Below are 19,793 nucleotides of genomic sequence, written 5' to 3' on the forward strand. Positions count from 1 at the left end.
TATTAAGCATTTGACTTTCTTACACACTAAGGCTTCTTAATTGATTTATTTAAAATGTGGCTCCTGATTAAATAAGGTCCATATATGCTAATGGTAATAACATAGTAATATGTAAAACAAGATTGCAAACTAACATTTGGCAACCGTGTTCTATTATAAATTATCTGTTAAGAAAAAATAAATTAAGACAGCAGAGTCTCTTGCATTAAACACTTTAAACAGCACTCTGTATTTACTAGGCTATGTCCGCTGTTCTGAACAACAGTCTCCAAGGATTAAGTCTCAGAATCAATGCTCTATTGATTTTACTATCAATGAGCATTATGACTCACACGACTGGCCATTTTAAGGGAAGATAGCTTCTATTATAACCCACTTTTTAGAATATATACTGTTAAAAGATAGATCACTGCTTTCAATAGTAATTAAGCTCTGTATTTGAAAAATAAAGATATCAATGTTTTTTAGGTTTTCAACTGGAAAATGATCCTACTGAAACTCAGAAGCTTCCCATAATTTTTAAATCTTAATTCCCAAATTTAGGATGTGGTTTAATTAAAAGCAAATTTCTCATTAAAGAATTTCTTTATAGAAACCTGTATTAACTATGAAAGACAGTTCATCCATGTGCATCAAGAACTACATTCAAAATTTAATTACAAAGCATTCTTCTTTTGGCAACCTATATTAATTGTTACCCTATGTAAGCAAAAAAAAAAAATCAAGCTGAAAAAGGAAAAATACATCTGCAGTATTTTTTCCTCAGACATATGTACACAGAATGCACCAAGTCTTTGACATATGAGTATGCCTGCCAGTTGTATCTGCAATGTAGCAGTCAGCAAGCTAAAAAACCCCAAAGCACCCGTACAGAAACAAAAAGACAAAAAAAATCACCATTTATAACTTAAGTTGAATCTTTATTTTAAAACGCAAGATTCTATGCAAGACTTGTTAGTCTTGTACTAACAAATAACCAATTGCAAGATTACTAAAATTTCATTCTTCTGTAAAGTTTCATGAAATAAGTTTTTGGAGCTTTGTAGAATCAACTACATTGCAAGAAAAAAAAATATCCATTAACTGTAGTAGCTAATTACAGTATCATCTATTTTAATATAATTTCCATTTAAAAGAGCTATTGCATTTCATATTTCAAATAATTTCAGAGATCTGATATAGTGTATATACTATAACCTTGAATTAATGAGGTCTATTCTAAACTACGGGAAGACTGCACTGGCATTTTTTATTTTGGGGTCTTTTTTCCTCAAGCTGTCAAAGACATCCAGTGCAACGTCAGCCAGAACAATTTATACCTATGAATACAGACATTTAATTATAATGAGAGCCAAGATAAACACCTTTCTTACTCTAAACAAGTATATCTTGATTCCTTTGCAAATGCTTCCTGTAATCAAGCCCATATTGTTATAGAGGATAGGCCTGGTAGGTAAAAAAGGCTCCTTAAAATGGTAACAAACAATGAAATTAAAATCTATTATTTTTGCCTAATTACAATTAATAGAAATGCCTAAAACTATCTACTTTTTCATAAATTAAAAATAATCAAAGGCTAATAAAGTTTATCATCATCAAGCTGATTTACCAATAAATGCCCTAAAGTGTATTTCAGAAAATGCACCTATCTCTACATACCCTAAAGATAAACTTTTCTGTAGAATTTCACACACTCTGCAGTGTGTATACAAAACATAAAATATGTTCTGCTCCATGTATGTTTAATTTAATGTTAAACACTGCTACATTAAACAATGCTGCATGTATGTTTAATGTTAGACTATCAGAATGTTTTGATTATGTATTAGTGTGGAAAAGAAAAGTACTAACATAGTAAGATTACTATATTCTGCAGTAGTACTAATAATATTAGTATACTTCACTAGCAACTATATAATTTTCTCAAAAAAGAAAATCACATTTTAATTGTAAAGCCCCGTATTATAATTGTCAGTAGAGGAACTATACTATTTTAGGAAAGGCTTCTGCTATCAGATAAAGTAAAAATTCACTGATAAATATGAAAATATAGAAGCTTTAGAAAAGCAGTTACATATAGCTGGCCAACAGATCTGCCTTTTTAGAATGCTCTTTCTGCACACGCACACAAACAATTAACACCTCTGACATTCACCAAGACATGGAGAAAGGGTGTAATTAGACCCAGTTTTATTGTTTCAAAATGAGTTAATCACTCACTTATACAGTGCAGGACCTTGCTCCTGCCTTTACCAGTTCCACTCTCTGTACGCATCCCAGAACCAATGCCGGATTACATCACTTTTGAGATGAACAGTAAGAAGCAGGTACGACTGACTTCACTGTACAGAAGCGGAAGCCTGCAGCTCACGTCTCGATGTTGTGTAATCCCATGCTTCAAACCACTTAGGCATCCAGTTGTGAAAGGATTCCCAGCTAAACTGCCAGAATTACTCACCAACTAATTTGTAAGAAATGAAACTAATTTCCATCTCATCCCATCAGGTCTTTGAGTTACTTCAGAAATAAAAACTACCATACTGCCGTGGGAGGTGAAATCTGGCAGAAAGCCTTGTTACAGCAGACCCAAATAAGTATCTCTGGAATCAGGATAAAACTGAGTTGATAAGCCCTGAGAGACAAAGGGTGCAGCATAGTTTCTCCCCAGTGCATGCACATAACAGTAAACTTTGAGCCTCTTCCACTAGGTCCATCACCTCACTCAACACATAGCCAAATATCAACATCTAAAGTAGGAAGATCCCAAAAAGTGACGACTCTCCCCTTTCCTTTGCCATATGGTTGCAAGAAACCCATGAGTTACCTTACAACAGAAAAAATACTACAGGGGGAGCCGCTCCTAGCACACTTACTTAAGACTTGTTTTAAAGACATGCTACAACAATGCCTTACAGGATACAGGACAGACCACCCTCCATTTACAAGCTCAACTGAGAGTTTATCATTAGATTGTGTAATAAATCTGATGAATAAAGGTTTTCTCAAAGCAATGAGGCCATATATGTCTGCTACTCTACATGTTATTTCTAAACTCTGCATATTATTTCCAGAAAATTCTCTGAAGGTAAACACTATTTAACCCACTACATTTATATTTAATCAACTGTAGAAGCAATATCAACCACATTGTGCAAGAAAAATACAACATTGTCTATGTACAAAATAAGTTATTGACAATGAAATCAATCTAAGCTAGAACTATCTACTGCTGCTTTAAGTTCTCATTTGTAATCACTATGCTGCACTAATTAACAATATTCTTACAAACAAGTTGAGTAAGTTAGTCACATTCATAATGTATACAAGGCTTAAAACCAATTTTTACAAGCTACTGCATCATTGTTCCATGCAAAAAGCTGCTATTACAGCTGCAAGGAAATTCCTAGAAGTTCTATGCTGCAACTAAAGTTCCAAAGAGGCAATATCACAAACTATATGTAAACAACATTATAAACAAAAAGGTGGTGAAATTTTGGGGATAACTCACTTTTCAAGTGGTCTGAAACCACTTAACTAACAGGGTTTTTTTAACCTTCCCTTGACTAGAACTTCACAATGAAAAACTCTTGTGAGACATGAAATAAAAAAAAAAATTAAATATAAATTTCCAAAAGTACTTCTATGAAGTACATTTTCATGACACTTCAAGAGAGGATTATCAAAAAGTAGATAATCTGTACTATAAAACCTGGACTCCTGCCAAGACATCTACAAAGCCAAAAACACTTCAAGAAATGTCTTTGTGAAGCCCTGTTTAAAGACTTGTAAGCCAAAAGATGATTTACTAAAACTTCAACCCCAACACAAAACTCTTTCAGTGCCCCAGTTTTCCTGATAATCATTAGTTTAAATGGTCATCTGCTTAAAAGAAAAAAAAAAAAAAAAAACAACAAAAAACCATTCAAAATAGTCTTCCAGAAAGCAAATCAGCCCCAGGTTTTCAGTTCTTAATCCTATCCACTTCAGTTACTGCTGGACCTGCTCCTGAACCAGCAAGGACAGCTATCATTTATTAAAAAAAAAATTATGCTATGTTTATCAAAGTTTACAGTATAGATATACATCTGAAAGAAAAACAATGAACTAAACAACAGAAAACAATGTTGAAGACGACACACACTGGAAATTATCCCTAAATATCATGTAACAAGCCTTTTATTGATATCGTGAGATACAACTGACAGTTGAATCAGTGACCTACATTTTCAACCACAGCTTTAATAAAACAAGCAATGATAATTGACACAACTCAATAAAAAGTGATATATTGTTAAGTGTTAAAAAAATTGCTCCAACTAACAGCTAGCTTTTAAAGTTCTTTCAAATACTAGTTTTAAAGGAGAGTAACCAGCATATCACACAAAAACACACACCAGCTTCCCCTTTAATACACATACAATCTTTAATTAAACAGCTACATAGGAATTACAAACTTAAATTATGCAAAAAATCATCTGAAGAGTTACAGTTAAGTCAAACAGGACTTCAACATGCTTTAAGAACCTTTGCAAATTAACTCACCTCTGCCTCCTTTCTTCATCCTTTAAAACCTCATAGATAGCCACCAACTAAAACAAAAACAGAAAAAGGAAAAAACACACGAAAGAGTTTACTTTAGGATTGAGTTTATAAAGTTTGAATAGTAGTATCATATTTTACATTTGCCAACTAATGACCTTTGCTAGTTTTCACTTTCCCCTACAACACTAAGAAGCAAACTCAGTATGTAAGAGAAACAGTGACATATTCATATACAAAGTTTCATAAGATACACAAACAAGCAACTCCTACAAAAGACTTTTCTTCCCCTCCTCACATCTGTCAAACTAAGTCTTGTCTCAGCTACACCTTAAAAAAAAAAAAGGTATCATTTGTTTCATCCTAAAGATCTTACTGAAATTAAGTAGCCTGTATTTAGTCATCAGAAGTATATTTTTAAAGGTAGAGCTAATTAAAACAGTTGCGGTTTCACTCTGTAAAGATTCAAAAGGTGAAAAGTCAAAAACGAAAATTAATTATTTTCATTAAATTATGCTTACATATGACTTGCATTGAGAACTGAACAGAAATTTTCCCTATTGCTTTTGAAAAGGGTATTTATAAACAGTCTTACCTAAAGTGCAAACTGTATTTTCCTCCTCAGAGTGCAAGTCTAAGTATTATCTTCAAATTATTTTTAATAGACAGGTAAATACTAAATCTGAGTTATTCAACAAGTTAATTCAAAAAACGTGTACTTGTTTTTAATCTAGCTACATCAGGAAAAATGTAATTCAGTGTTCAACTTAGTAATTTCAAAGGTATACCATTGCTCTTACTAAAATGACATAATCATAAAAAATTCTGATTCTATTTTCCCTAGAACTTTTATTGCCATATTACACTTACTTGCCTAAACTGTGTTTCTGCATTTTCATCTTTATTCTTGTCTGGGTGTAAAACCAGTGAAAGCTTTCGATATGCTTTCCGAATATCTGCACCCGAAGCATCCTGAAAAAGGAAAACAAAGCAAACTGTCAGAAACTAATTCCCAGAACTTTGTTAAGATGTGAAGACAGCCAACCAAGTGCAGGAACTAAGGCAACGTAATCTGAGATGTCTAACAACCAAGCCATCCAACTAGCCTAGCCTAAATGCCTGAACAGTCATCCAGTCCAATTCACCTTTCATTTTAACTTCCTTCATTACCATATATCCATTACAATTATATTTGCCAAACTTCCAAACACTTTTTTGCTTAAAAACTAACCCAGGCACCTTCTGCACCATTTAAAAGTTCAAATAAAAACTGAAAATTATTGCATCTGCATATCTTCGCGACAGATGTCATTTCAGCAAATTATCATGCTCAATTTCCCAAACTCAGGACTTGCTATGAACTCTTCCCTTATTAATATTTACATGTAATTCACCACTAATAGGACTTCCATTCAACTTCAGCTTCACCATGTCTGAAGAATTGTATTTTTCTAAAGTAGCTTCAAATTGCAGTCTTGAAGCTGTACTGTAGCACTGACATCAATTTATACCTCCTTAATCATTATAAGAATTGCACATATTTTGGGAGAAAAAAATAAAACTCGGATAGTAAAATGCATCAATGATGTACCAACTCAGCTGCACAATGCACAAATTTCTGAATTAATGACTGCTATTCAGTACATGCTATAAAGATATCCAGAAATGAAAGATTTGAGTTGTATTATAAAGTATATAGGTGTTACACTCACCAGAAGATCCACAAAGTATCACATTTAAACAGAACTACTTACATTCTATTACTAACATGTCCAAGGCAACATTTTAGAAATCAACTGTTTATCTGACAATTTTTGTTTCTTAATTTTATAAATATTGTTCCCCAGTATATTCTCTCTCTCAAAATTACAGTGTCAATAGGAATTAAAAAACACCAAAACGCAGATCTGAATTAGCCGGGAGAGGAACAGAGCTGAAATAAGATAATAATTAATGCAATACTGTAATTAGTCTGTCAGGCTTTTTATTACAAATCATTATTTTCATTTCAAAATTTTCAGTTTTATAACATGAGGCTATAATAATGCTGTATACAAATTTGGGCCAGAAGTGAATATTACAGAAAGACTGGAAGAGAAGGGGAAAAGGATAAAGCAGGGGAAAATGCAGAATTTGAGAAAATTCAACTTTGAAATTATATTTTAAGGAAGCAGGTATTATCCCCTAACGCAAGATCAAAGTTTCCACAGTCTTTAGTCTGTCAAAGGAAGGTGCTTTTATTACTCACAGTGAAGATTTCTCCTGAAAAGACCACATATGCATTTTTTCATTTTTAAATTTTCCAACAGCTACTTCTAAGGTGTGTGCACACCAAAGCAGAATCCCTCTGGTTAAGTACCAGCTTGCTTCCAGCTTGATTACTGCCAGTGAGTTGCTTCATATTGCCATTGTTTTATAGGTTTATTTTTAACTCTTGGTTAAGTGGAAGGAAGAGACAGTGATGAAATATCTATTCTAAGCACAAAGAAACATTAAATTCTTGAGATGTAGACTTAATAGAATTATATGAAATAAATGTGAAAAAGCAAAGTAAATAAATCTTTTAAAAATTAGGGATTGAGACCATGACAACTTCAAGAATGAGTACCTCCAGACCGTGTATTTGCAATAAACCACAGCTTATTCCTTCTCTACCACACATACAGAAGTGCTTGGTATTATTTTTGGAACACTCCCGATGAAGAGTTAAAAACCTGATAAAAGCGTATTAAAGAGCTGTCCCACAGTATTCTTCCCATTGCTTCAAACAACAAACAAGCAAAAAAAAGTTACAGTGTTTTCAGTTGTATCCGAACAATTTAAACCTTAGTTTTATTTGGGAGCAGCATGATTATTTGTGTAAAAGATCAGGACAAAAGATAGTTTACCTGTTTCACGCTTAAGCAAAGCAAGAGATCCCAAGTCAACTCTGAAAAAATAAAGCTTCTTAAATATTTATGTTCCTTCACATTGAGAAGTTGAAACAAAAAAATTATAAATTTACAAAACCAGAGTGTTCATCTTAGTTACCAGAAATAATTTAGAGATTGTTTTGTTTCCCCTCATCCACCAACCCAGTCAGCCACTTCATAAACAATGTAGGCTTGTCTTCAAAACAGAATACAATATTTCAACACTACTACACCACATAAAAATCAGGAAAGAGTTTACTGGCCACAGTTTTAGCTGAACCATGAAAGTGATCTTCATGAACATATCAGCTAATTGTAATTAAGCCTCTAAAAGGTTGAAAAGGGGACAGTAATGCCAATAAGTAATTAAATATGGGATGTTGCTGTAAATTATTTAATTACAATTGGTCCATATAAATTTCTAAAGCAACAATAAGTCTGCCTGCTAATCGGTTCTTCACAGTACTGTCAAACACAACACAGGAATATGTTGTATGTTCCAAACTTTTTGCTAATTAATGCTACCTATGGGTAATGTTAGGCATCTTCAGGCAAGGTTCCAGATCCTCTAAGAGCTGCCCTGAACAAAAGTGGTTGATTTTTTAGAAAAGCCTCTCATCACTACAGAACTTCCTAGCAGTGTTTGACCCTAAATAAGCTACAAAGAATTATTATTTTCAAACTAATGAAGAAACATCTACCATACTGAAGTCAGCTGTTCTAAGAGACTTGCATTTATAAGCTAACTGATTCTGTTAGCCACCTTCAGTAACATTTCCATAAAGGCTGAGCAACAAAGCACCGAGTTAAGAGTCAGTGTTTTCTACAGATTGATATACTATTTTACATACTAGGGCAGAAGTCCAAAGATTAGAGACAGAAAGCCATAACCACACTAAGGTTTTGTTTGTTTTAAAGAAAAAGCTCAGAAGATGTGTTGGATGGCTTCGTTTACAATTCAGAAATCTCGATCTCAGTTACATCTAAGGAGGGAATAGGCATATCAGTTAACAGCAGAAGGAGGTGGTAACATTAGACAGCTAGTGCATTCAGTGATTTCTCCAACACTGTGCTTCAGGTTGGCAAGTTTTGCCACCAATTAAGGCAAACGAGCCTGTCACACTGTCTCCCTCATGTGGATACAAACATCAAAAGCATCACCCTATTTCTTGATAACTATCTTTTCAAAGCAGTGTTGTCCCATCATACTTCCAAGGTTGAACATCTCCTACACACCTGTTTCCAGTTAACTTACAAGTTGAGAACTAGTCTCACTGCAACAACAGCACATACTTCCACATACAGCATCTAAGCCCATTTTCATATGAGTCACTGCTGTTGAGGAGGAAAAAAGGCAATACTCCATCGTGTATATTTTGAAAAACAAAGCATAATATAAGCACTTATATTAAAAGATAATACAAAATGAATGCTCTAAGCTAAAATAAAAACTGCTCAACTGTCAGCTGCATAGCTAGAAAAAATGCACATAGTAGACAAGTCAAGGGAGGAAAAGGTGTTTTGTGCTAGAATTAGTTCTCAAATACGAAACTGCAAGTCTATATTTAGGTAGGCCACAGTTTGGCTTCTTATGCATGCAAATATGCAAGTATGGATGTAGGAATTTTTTAATTGCTAACACTTTATTGTACAAGCTGAGTGTCCATGTGTCTAGTTACATGACCTCTAGGTAGAAGTTAAAAGTTCAATCTTTTACACTTTTTCGCATAATCCTTGACACTACAAACAAGTATTTTAGCACACAAACAAAATTACCACTTGAAGGAATCAACAATATGTCAAAAGTTAAACACATTTCTTCAGGTACTCTGTTAGAATTTTTAATTTTTGTCTAAAGAGTGATACAAATCCAGTTCCCAGGGTGGGGGAGAAGTGGAAACATTCTTCTCACCATTTATGTCATTTACTTTTGGCAGCTTGTTAATTCAGACAATGAAAAACACATTACTAAATTTTATTTTATTCAGCATCATTTTCATATTCTCTAGTATTACCAAGAAAAGTTCTATCATTAGACTACAAATACATAAGTGTCCTGGTTTCAGCTGGGATGTAGTTAACTGTCTTCCTAGTAGCTAGTACAGTGCTATGTTTTGAGTTCAGTATGTGAAGAATGTTGATAACACGGATGTTTTCAGTTGTTGCTCAGTAGTGTTTAGACTACAGTCAAGGATTTTTCAGCTTCTCATGCCCAGCCAGGGCACCTGACCCAAACCGGCCAACAGTGTATTCCATACCATGGGACGTCCCATCTAGTTTAGGAACTGGGAAGTGGGGGGGGGAGGGATTCGCCGCTTGGGGACTGGCTGGGTGTCGGTCGGCGGGTGGTGAGCGATTGCCCTGTGCATCATTTGTACATTTCAATCCTTTTATTACTACTGTTGTCATTTTATTAGTGTTATCATTATCATTATTAGTCTCTTCTTTTCTATTCTATTAAATCGTTCTTATCTCAACCCAGGAGTTTTACTTCTTTTCCTGATTTTCTCCCCCATCCCACTGGATGGGGGGGGGGAGTGAGTGAGCGGCTGCGTGGTGCTTAGTTGCTGGCTGGGGTTAAACCACGACAATAAGGAGAAACAAAGAAAGGATTTTTTCACTACACAAAAAAATAAATACTCTAAACAGGCATTTGCCTTCCTTTTTTTTTTTTTTTTTTTTTTTTTAAATTAAATCCTTGCTGAAAATGGACAAAGATTCAAATGTGGTCTCCTCCTCTGTCTATACAAATTCAGACTCCCACCTACGGAGTTCACTTCCACCTTTACAATAAATAGAAAAACTGGTGTAGTACAATACAAGTATATTACTGCATTGCCTTCTATTCCTAATGTAACTATGATTACTAATGAAGCTAAAAAAAGCCTCATTGTGGTCCCAAGACAATTCTTGGTGAACACATAACATATCAGATATTGCCATAGGCAAACAGTGATTAGGTCAAGGGGAAAAAAAATAATCAATATCTACATAGTTTTCACTTACCAACATATACAATTCAAAACCTAAATTGTTCCCTTGAGTGCAATGCAGTTATACAACAAGACTTAGTTACTTACAATTTAGCAACTGCTTCTAATGCAGTAAATGTGCTCAATTCATCTTGGGTTTTAAATATGCCTGCCGATGTCTTCAAATAGGTGGTATTATCTTTATTAGCAATGGGAAGGCACGTGGTCCAGAGGACCAAGTAGGCGGATAGAAATCACATTTCTATTTACTTGCAGTTTGTCCAATCACTTGTTAATGGGTGAAAAGAGAATGACATCAGTATATTTATTTCATTACAGTGCTGCTGAATAACTGTGTAGAATTTTCCACAGCACATATTACTGAAGCTATGTAGCAACCAAAAGTGACAATGGCATAGAGCACCAGCTGACTGTATTTCAAGTGTGAATCTTAAATAACCTCAGCACAGGCAGACCTTCATGAGGCCTTTTTCAGTCTTCCCAAATTATAAATCAAACTTATATAACTCTTGGGTTTGGGTTTGGTTTTTTATTCAAAAGCAATTGAAATGTATATGGTTTCTTCAACAAAATATTCCATTCAGAATTTTTGTGTAGAAGAAGGGGTATAAAGTCACTACTTTCCTTTTGGTAACCATCAGGTATACAAGTTGAAGCAGAATGGTACAGAAAAAGAAACAAAAAGTAAGCTCTATAAATTCACAATCAGATACTTTCCTTCTGTGATTTGAAACTGCAGGATGCACAGGCTGTCCCACAAAAATTCACAAAACAAGCAGGGGCAGATAACTGGACAGAAGCTACAGCTGTCTGTTAACCATCCTATCAACATTGCTACCTTCTACCTGGTTCTCTTCATGTGAAGTCCACAGAAAACTAATATCCATCAGTGTCAGAGACTAAACAAACATGACTGTAGGCCAACAATTAAATATCCACAGTCCTCATTCCTTGAGCAACATCAAGGAACACAGTGTGACCCCTCCTAAGTGTCTCATTCTCATATGGGTACAGAACAGCAACCACTATTGCTCCATAACCCTTCTCTATGTAATTCTTAGGATGGAAACCATATAGCTGTGACCCTTCTTCCAACACGATTCTCACCTCCACTTTGGTTCAGCATAGGCTGACACATACCTCTTCAAACTGCTTGAAGGCCACTATGGCTCTGGCAGCTTACAACCAAAACTGTGTAATTCAATGGCTTGCATTTGCTCTAGACTTTGTACCCTTTAAAAAAAATTATTTTAAAAATTAAATGAGACTCTCTTAGAAACAAACAATAAAATTCCCGCCATCAGTACCAATAGCCTTAAATGCCACAATTCGTATCTTCTGTGCACAATCACAAGCATCCCTGTTTCCCTGAACACCTTTTCAGAAAGTAATTTCGGGGGCGGGGGGGAGTGGGGGGGGACGGAATCACACCTGCATGCTGTTTCTATACATAAAAATTGCTCAATAGCACCAGGAGGAAAAGTAACAGCTACATAAAGCAGACATACCCATGTCTAACATGGTTGCTCCTCTAACAGCAGCAACAGCACAAGACTAAGAAATTAATCAAGTTTGATGTGGGTGAAGATTCATTTAAATACCACTCCCATATTTGCTTCACATGCATCCACTGCAGCCTGGTCCTAATTTAAGTTCCCATGACCAAATTAGTTCCAAGAAGTACACCTGAGTTTGCCAAGTTTGCACTTGGAAAAACATCCATGAGGGAAATAGAGTCTTGTAGCAGATTCCAGAGGTGGGAAGGACCTGCTGACAAGCCTGAAGAATATAGCTGTAGGAAAGAAAAGCAAGTGTCTCCCAAAAGACCAAGCATTATCTGTGAACTTTTATAGTTAACAGATGCCAGCTGGGTTTTGGCCTAAACTTCTTGCTGCATAGCCTTTGTTCAATTCACCCTTAATTTTTATTGAGTTTCTTTCTAAGACAGTCATCTTTTTCAAGGATGTAAAATGAGTTAAACTCAAATTTGCTGCTTCTCTCAGATGACTGCTCCAAGTACACCCAGGCAAGAGGAGAGATCCTGCTCTGCTGCAAACTGAGCTATGTGTGTCACAACATTCCGTTGATTTAAACTGAGTAACAGCACAGCAGGGAAATACATAGGAACTAAAAATAATGCTAAAAAGGTGTTTTAATGCTTTTTTATGTTGCTAAGTTTTAAAGCAATTCATGAAATGAAAATGAATACAAACCAGCACAATGTATTCCTGTGAGCTTCTGATAACTGGCACAATCCCTTCACTGGCATGTTTGTTTCCAGGGGAGTGTGTCAAATAAAAGAAGACTCTGTTTTCAGCCTAGCGTGCCAAATGAATGAAAATTCTGCTGCCTCATGCTTGAGAAACCAAAAAAGTGTTCTCCTCAGCACATGTGCACAATTACACAGGCTTAGGTTTTCTTGACCAATTTGAACAACAGTATTTAAATGTAATTTTTTTCTTCTGTTGAAAATATTTTAGCCTTTTACCTTTTTTACTTAGATTTTCAGAAACTCATCATTTAGGAAAAATTAGATTGCCCAAGAGAACACTGTCATGGATAACCACAAGTTACGATTTAACATAAGCTTTGTCTCTGAGATGCTAAGAACACTCACCAACTCTCAACATTTTTAGAATTACTCTTCAAATTCAAATTGGAGAAAAGCTATCAAACAACAACTAATGGCATTATTCAAGCCAACACTGACTAATTTGAAATCCTGCCTACTGTTATAGTTTATTTCCATTTAGTTTTTCATTCTGGTAGTTCAAAAGGAAGGAATGAGTATGTATCCTGTATTTATTTCACATGCTTTTCCAGGAACACTATTACATATTTATTTTTATTCCATTTTTTACATATTACATTTAGTGTTTACATATTTATATAATATGTTATTTATTTTTTATAGTATAGATAGTTGTACATATTTATATATACCTGTGTATATTCCCTTATAGGCTAAAGAAAGTTGTTTCTAGGGAGTTCTCTTGAAAATCTGCTATTGCATCAGTGATTTCCAGTCTACAGCTCTCAGTTAAAAAAATATTACCTGCAAAATTCCTGATCCTGCAACATATTCACAGGACCTAAATTGCTACAAAGAAAGACCACTGCTTTTACAGTCCACGTTGACAGGGAAAACAAAATGTGGCGTCTCCTGCAGTGCATTTCTTGCTCAATGCCTTTGCAGCTAGATAGCACAGCCCCCTGATTTACAAGAGAGGTGACACTATACCCAAGGACAGCTGAATGCAATCCACACCCACCACTGTGGAGCATCAGTATAAGGCAGTGAAGATTTTGGGGTGTTGGATCTGACAAGTTCCAACCCTTCCTACAACATAATGGCCAAAATATGCTGCTATTTGATTGTTTATATAGTTTTCTTGCTACATTTCAGCTTTAGTATGCTTTCAACTTCTTTCCAGAGGGTAAGGAATTAAAGGAAATCAGAGAATCAGCAAGGCTACATCCATAACAGGTCTTTACCTCCTCCTCTTGCTTATCCTGTTCTCATTACACACCTGACATTAGTGACCCACACACTTCTAAACACCTAGCCTGTCTTTTCAAATAACTGCTTACCAGATTTCAATTTAAGTGTAATTTTTTGGAAGGAGATTACTAATGACCACAGACTTAGGTCTTAAAGAAAACCAGAGACCAAAATAAATAAAAAAAAAAAATACCCCCCCTCCGAAAACACTTGGGCTACTAATTACTGAATTCCTGTGTCACCTGAACTGTTGCTGTCACTTTTGTGACTACATCTTTAGTTGTCTTGTAAGCTCTAAACCTTTTCATATTTTTGAAAGGTTACCCTCCCTTCTGATGTCCAGTAAATGAGGAAAGGGCATATGAAAGACTGGATATAGGATGTATGGCTGATAAGAAAATATTATAAATCCATATAAGAAGCCAATAGAGAACAATTAACTCCAGCACAGAAGTTTTCAAAAATTTACCCGTTATCTCATGAATCAACACAACATTTACATGGTGAATAATCCTCGCAGGCATCAACTTTCAGAATAAACATTAGCTATTTATTAGCAACTTCCTCAGCCATATCAGCAGTGAAGGACACCAATTTATATGCCCATACACCCACACACATCCATCATATATATTTTCATATAAACACACACAGATGCTAATACAAAAACATGTGTAAACAAGTGTATGTCCCCAGCAGTCCTATATGCTTATACAATGCTCTAATTTATATTTTAATTGTTGCTCAACTTCACAAAGCATTTTAAGAACACAGTTACATAAAAGCTGTTACATAAGCTTTGAATGAATAGACAGTGATATTTAATATCTTAAGTAATGTTTTTAATGCACAATGTTATTTAAACAAGTAACAAAAACATTGGTATCATGAAGCTTCTCTTGCAGGCGCAAAACAAACTGGAAACAAAATAAATCGTACCTTGAATAGTTAAAGGATCTAACTGTCAAAAATGAAAAAGTGTATTAAACAGGATTTTATAAGGTCTGTCCCAGGCCCACTGCTATTCAGTATTTTAACCAGCAAGTTGAATTACAGAATCACCATTAAACTGGTAGTTAACACTAACTTGGGAAAACCTACAAAGATGCTGTCAAAGAGAATTAGAATTTTAAAAGGTTCGGACAAATTGGAGAATTGTTGTAAAAAAATATGACATTATTTCCTAAGTGAAAGACTCATGGTCTACATCTGGACAGAATTCATCAACTACACACACAGAGAATAGAAAAAAGCAGTTAGGCAGAAGTGATCAGTGAATCACAAGCTGAGCATGAGCCAGTGACATGATGTTGCCTTTCTGTGCAGCACAGCCCACTGTGACATGAGCAGTACAGCAACAAGCAACCATGCCATTTCGCACAGCAATTGTAAGACCTCAGCAGATTGCTGCATCCAGTTCAAACAATACAGTTAAAGAAAGCTATAAGCCTGTTCAGAAGATAAGCAAAAAAATCTGAATAATAAGAAGTCTAGGAGGAAAATAATAGTGACTTCTTCAGAGAAACTGAAAGAACAAGAATGTCCTAAGACTAAAGAAAAGGCAGCTGGCACAAGGAAGTAACATCTTCAAATATGTAAGAGAGAGCTGTAAAGAAAAGTGGAATAATTGCCTTGTCTGATCTATTAGGGCTAAGCTGTAACAGTCCGATAACAGCACAGGAAGATTCAAGTAAAGCTACCAGGAAAACTTCCTAAAAGCATCACTAGCATATCACTGGAACAGACTGCTGAAGTCTCCTTTACAAGCAGGTCTTGCATACACTTATCAGGCGTGACTTAGATTTAACTGATTCTGTCACAGCAGGGTATAGTAGGTCACTAACAGTCCTGTATTTGAGAATTTAAATATCCTTTTGATGATCAATTTAATAATAACTCTGAAAATATTCCAACTGGATGTACTGCATCTGTTTATGTAGTTTAAAAGGTCCTGGCTAAGAGACAGTATTCTTGTCACACTGAAGATGACAGATGCTCATGCCAGAAAAGAAAGAGTCAATGAGATTTTCACAAAACCTAAAAGGGCTTTGAAAGGAGTGGCAAGTATCAAGAGGCGGCAGAAAACACTTCCTTACTATGAATTTGAAGTCCCATGGGGCCCTGCTCCAGGACTTGGACTGCTAGGCATTAAGCTTATTTTTACTGTTACACAGCATTTACTCTGAACTGCTAAGAAAGTCATCCTGTAGTAGATGATCACTAATAAGTCATCCACATAATTTGAGTTTAGAATACTTCCTCCATCCATTATAAGCTTTAGCCTTGAAAGATAATATGGAATAGATATGATCCGCAAGGTTTCTTGAGAATGTCAGATGAAAATAAGGACTAAACTGAACAAGAAAAGCAAGCAGGAATTTCTCCAAGTATCAATAAAACTTTTTAAAAATTATACTATACCTTTACAAATGGAGTCTGTATTTGGTTTATTATAAATACATACTTAATTCCTGCAACAAAAACACCTAAATGAGAATATGGTAGAGCTGCTGTAGTAAACCATATCCAGGCACAGCAGTTATAATTTCTTCATTTATGACAGAAAGGAGGAGCACCTCTCTCAAAATCTTATATATATTTATGTTTACAATATACTTATATATATTTAATATATTTTATATTTGCTTCCACTATGTTTTTCCTATTGTTTACCCAGCTTCTGTACCATACTATAATATTTCTGAAGTACTCATTTTGTAGAAGTAATGTTATTTTTCTTAGTTTAAGGATGCTTAAAAATAGCCCTGTCCACTGAACTTGAGCTTTGAGATCTAGGTGTACCTGAGTCTGCATTCTCGCATTTGTTTGTTTGTCCTTCTAGAGCCTGGAAGAAGACATGAAGCATTTACTAAGATCAAGATGTTTTTCATCTCACTGCTACAAAATCCACATTGTTCAGTTTGGATAAATCCTTAATACTTTTCTCCAGAAAATAACTGTAGTTAAATGAAAGGCATAAAAAAGAAGATGTCATGTGTGAGGTGGTTATGTTTTCCACAAATAAAGTCATATTAGCAGAACATTACTCTCCTCCTCTCTCAAGGAAAAATTGTTCCACCCTTTATTTTTGACATATAGAACAGAAAATGTCTACAAATCTCAAGATCTTAAAAAAAACAAACAAACAAACAAAAAAACCCCACAAAAACAAGAAACACCACACCAAATTTAAGTAAATAGGGAAAAAAAAATTGTGGGGGTTTTTTTTTAATAACTTCAAACCCAACTGATCACAAGTGGCAAAATGCTGCATATTTTTAACCAAAGATGCTTCATTACAAACCATGTTAAGGTAACTTTGAGTTTGTATAGGATACTAATACCTCTGAAAGCCCTAAAACATATTTAAAAACCTGTATTAATTTATTCAATATGTATTTCTGTCAGTGTTTTTTCAAATGCACTGCTTTAAATAGCTAGGTTTATAAAGAACTACCAGCAGCATTTATCAAATTCATTCCTTCTTTATTTAGAATACTTTCTACTGAACTAGTTAGGATTTAGGCCTACCCGCCATGTAGGAGAGTCGCATAATGATCCCTTTATACTCATTAACTACCATTTTAATGAGCTATTACTACCTCGGGACTCAGAAGACCTCAGGGAGGTTGTAACATGCCACTACCTATATAGTAATTCACTGCTGAGTTAGTACATAGCCTCCTTGAAGAATATAGGAATGCCCTCCATCACTCTCTGTAGTACAAATGCCAGCGTCAGCAAAATTTCTGCATGTAAGACACATCCCAGCCTGAAACTTAACAAACATCTCAGTTAAACTCCAATAACCTTAACAGATTACCTATTACTATGGCCCACCACTTTGCTAAAAGTTATCACACTCCTAACAAAGTGAGCTGAAAGGATGAGCATTGCCTGACCACCTCAAGTCACAGTTTGATGGCATAAAATTTGGTAAATCTGATAAAGGGCCAGGGCAGAAGGCAGGGGACACTAACATCCCAAAAGACTATTCGCCAAACCTGCCCGAGTCTGTATGAGCCATAAATTAGCCAGCCAATGTTCAAAGGTACCTGGATAAAGAAATTAAGTTAAGCATTAGGAACCATCAATTAAAATTCACACAGAAAATTAATTTATAAGCAACTGAAAGCTAAATAAAATTGAATTTAAAAAATTGTGCCCATGTTAAAAATTCCACATATATGCAATGACTTCTGATGGAACTGACTTGAAGACAGCCCTTCCCATTCACTAGCATTTTTTTATGGAAAACTGGTATTATAGTCACTAAAAATGCTTATCTGACATTATTTCTAGTGAGAATGAGCCAAATAATCCTTAAGACAGACAATTACGCCTCAAGATTTATGGCAGCTGTGGGCAGATACTGTTACACACAGTGGCACGCTGTTCTGTGAATTGCCCTCTATGTTTTTCAAATCAAAACATTTGAACTGAACCATGTAGGCCCAACTGAGAGGCAGAAAGATCACCTCCCTGCTTTTCATAAAGCCATCCCTGCAAGCAGTTACTGCTCTTCTCTTCCAGTGCTACCTTGGAGGTATTGTTTGCATCAGGGAAGGAGGGGAGTAAATCATACTGATCCATAAACTGCCTCCCTCTTGGCCTGCAAGAGCAGGAAGAAGAGCAGAAGACAGACTCTACCCAAATGGGGAGACCCTTACAACAGGGCATTCCCCTAAGCAGCAGCCTAGGGAACAGCTGGTAGAGGCAGCACATGCCAAGCTTCTGCTCTCACAGCAATATCCACAGCAAGGCTGCAGCTGAACCAGATGCTCTGAAAACCCAGACAAGTCTGGAAGAGACAGAGGGCAGGTCTGCACAAGGAGGAAAAGCTGAGAAGATGAGTGTGAGGTAAACACTTCTCCCAATCTACTTTAAGCATTCTTCAGTTAGGTGAGTGCAACACCCAACAACCTCATCACTACGAAAGGCGGTGGGTATCACACACATGTATGTGCCTGCTTCTTCCCTTACACAGACGTAAAAATAATTCAGCAAAAACAAGCCTTTTTTGCTGGGAAGCTAAGTAGCCTGCCACCACCATCAGAGGGCTAAGAGAGGTACAATAATAGCTCTTACCCAATATTCCGTCTGAAGTCACAAGTGAAACAGATTGGGAAATGCTCCCTGCTCATGAGAGAAAAATAAGTAAAGGGGCAAAACTAAGGTCAGTTCTTCAGCCACTGGTATTAAAAGGCAGCAGTTATATGGAGTGTATTTGCTTCCCATCATCTCTCATCCACCCATAGAGACCTATTCTGAAGTCACGACAGCAGAGTAGGAACTGGACAACTGAAAAGAGGAGATCTCTTGCTTCCTCCATCCCCACCTTCATCTCCCCATCACAAGCAGAAGTAACGTATAAGAGGAATTTTTTCTGACACCTGTATTTTAAGGATAGCTCCTCAGTCTGGAAGCAGTACAGAGAAGGACAGAGTGCAATAGCCAACTGCAGGAACTACAAAGTTGAGTGAGCAGAGCTGGCAGCAACACAAACACTGCAAAAGGAGAAAAGACCGAAATAAAGGGGAAAAGTATGCTTCCTTCTATGCCTGTGAAAAAGAAGAATCAGCAGTTGAGTGAGCAGCAATAAAAACTTGGCACAGGTTACATCTCATTAACTATGCTACCAGAAATCTGTTTCAGCCAACTGACTGCAGAAGATAGTGGCTATTACCAATTCATTTACTTGCTTCTCAACATGGGATTACAGGATTATCAGCATCAAAGATAACAGTGAAAGTCAGAAGATAAAAAACTGTGGTCCTACTGCCTCAAGTAGAAACATTGACAAATGTAGAGTATTTCAAATGCAAAAGCTACAGGAAAAGTTTTGTG

The 19,793-nt window shown here is 35.8% G+C and overlaps 1 protein-coding gene across 1 annotated transcript in view; it reads right to left on the bottom strand.

Annotated features, from left to right (window-relative positions):
- Positions 1–19,793, bottom strand: part of DNAJC1 (DnaJ heat shock protein family (Hsp40) member C1) — a 114,436-nt gene that overhangs the window by 67,830 nt on the left and 26,813 nt on the right. The window contains exons 2-3 of the mRNA XM_069776758.1: positions 5,410–5,511; positions 4,543–4,589 (exon numbers count right to left, since the gene is read on the bottom strand). Coding sequence (XP_069632859.1) covers positions 4,543–4,589; positions 5,410–5,511 — 149 coding nt within the window. The remainder of the gene's footprint in view (positions 1–4,542; positions 4,590–5,409; positions 5,512–19,793) is intronic.

Source organism: Haliaeetus albicilla, chromosome 2 (assembly GCF_947461875.1).
Source record: "Haliaeetus albicilla chromosome 2, bHalAlb1.1, whole genome shotgun sequence".
Classification (NCBI taxonomy): domain Eukaryota; kingdom Metazoa; phylum Chordata; class Aves; order Accipitriformes; family Accipitridae; genus Haliaeetus; species Haliaeetus albicilla.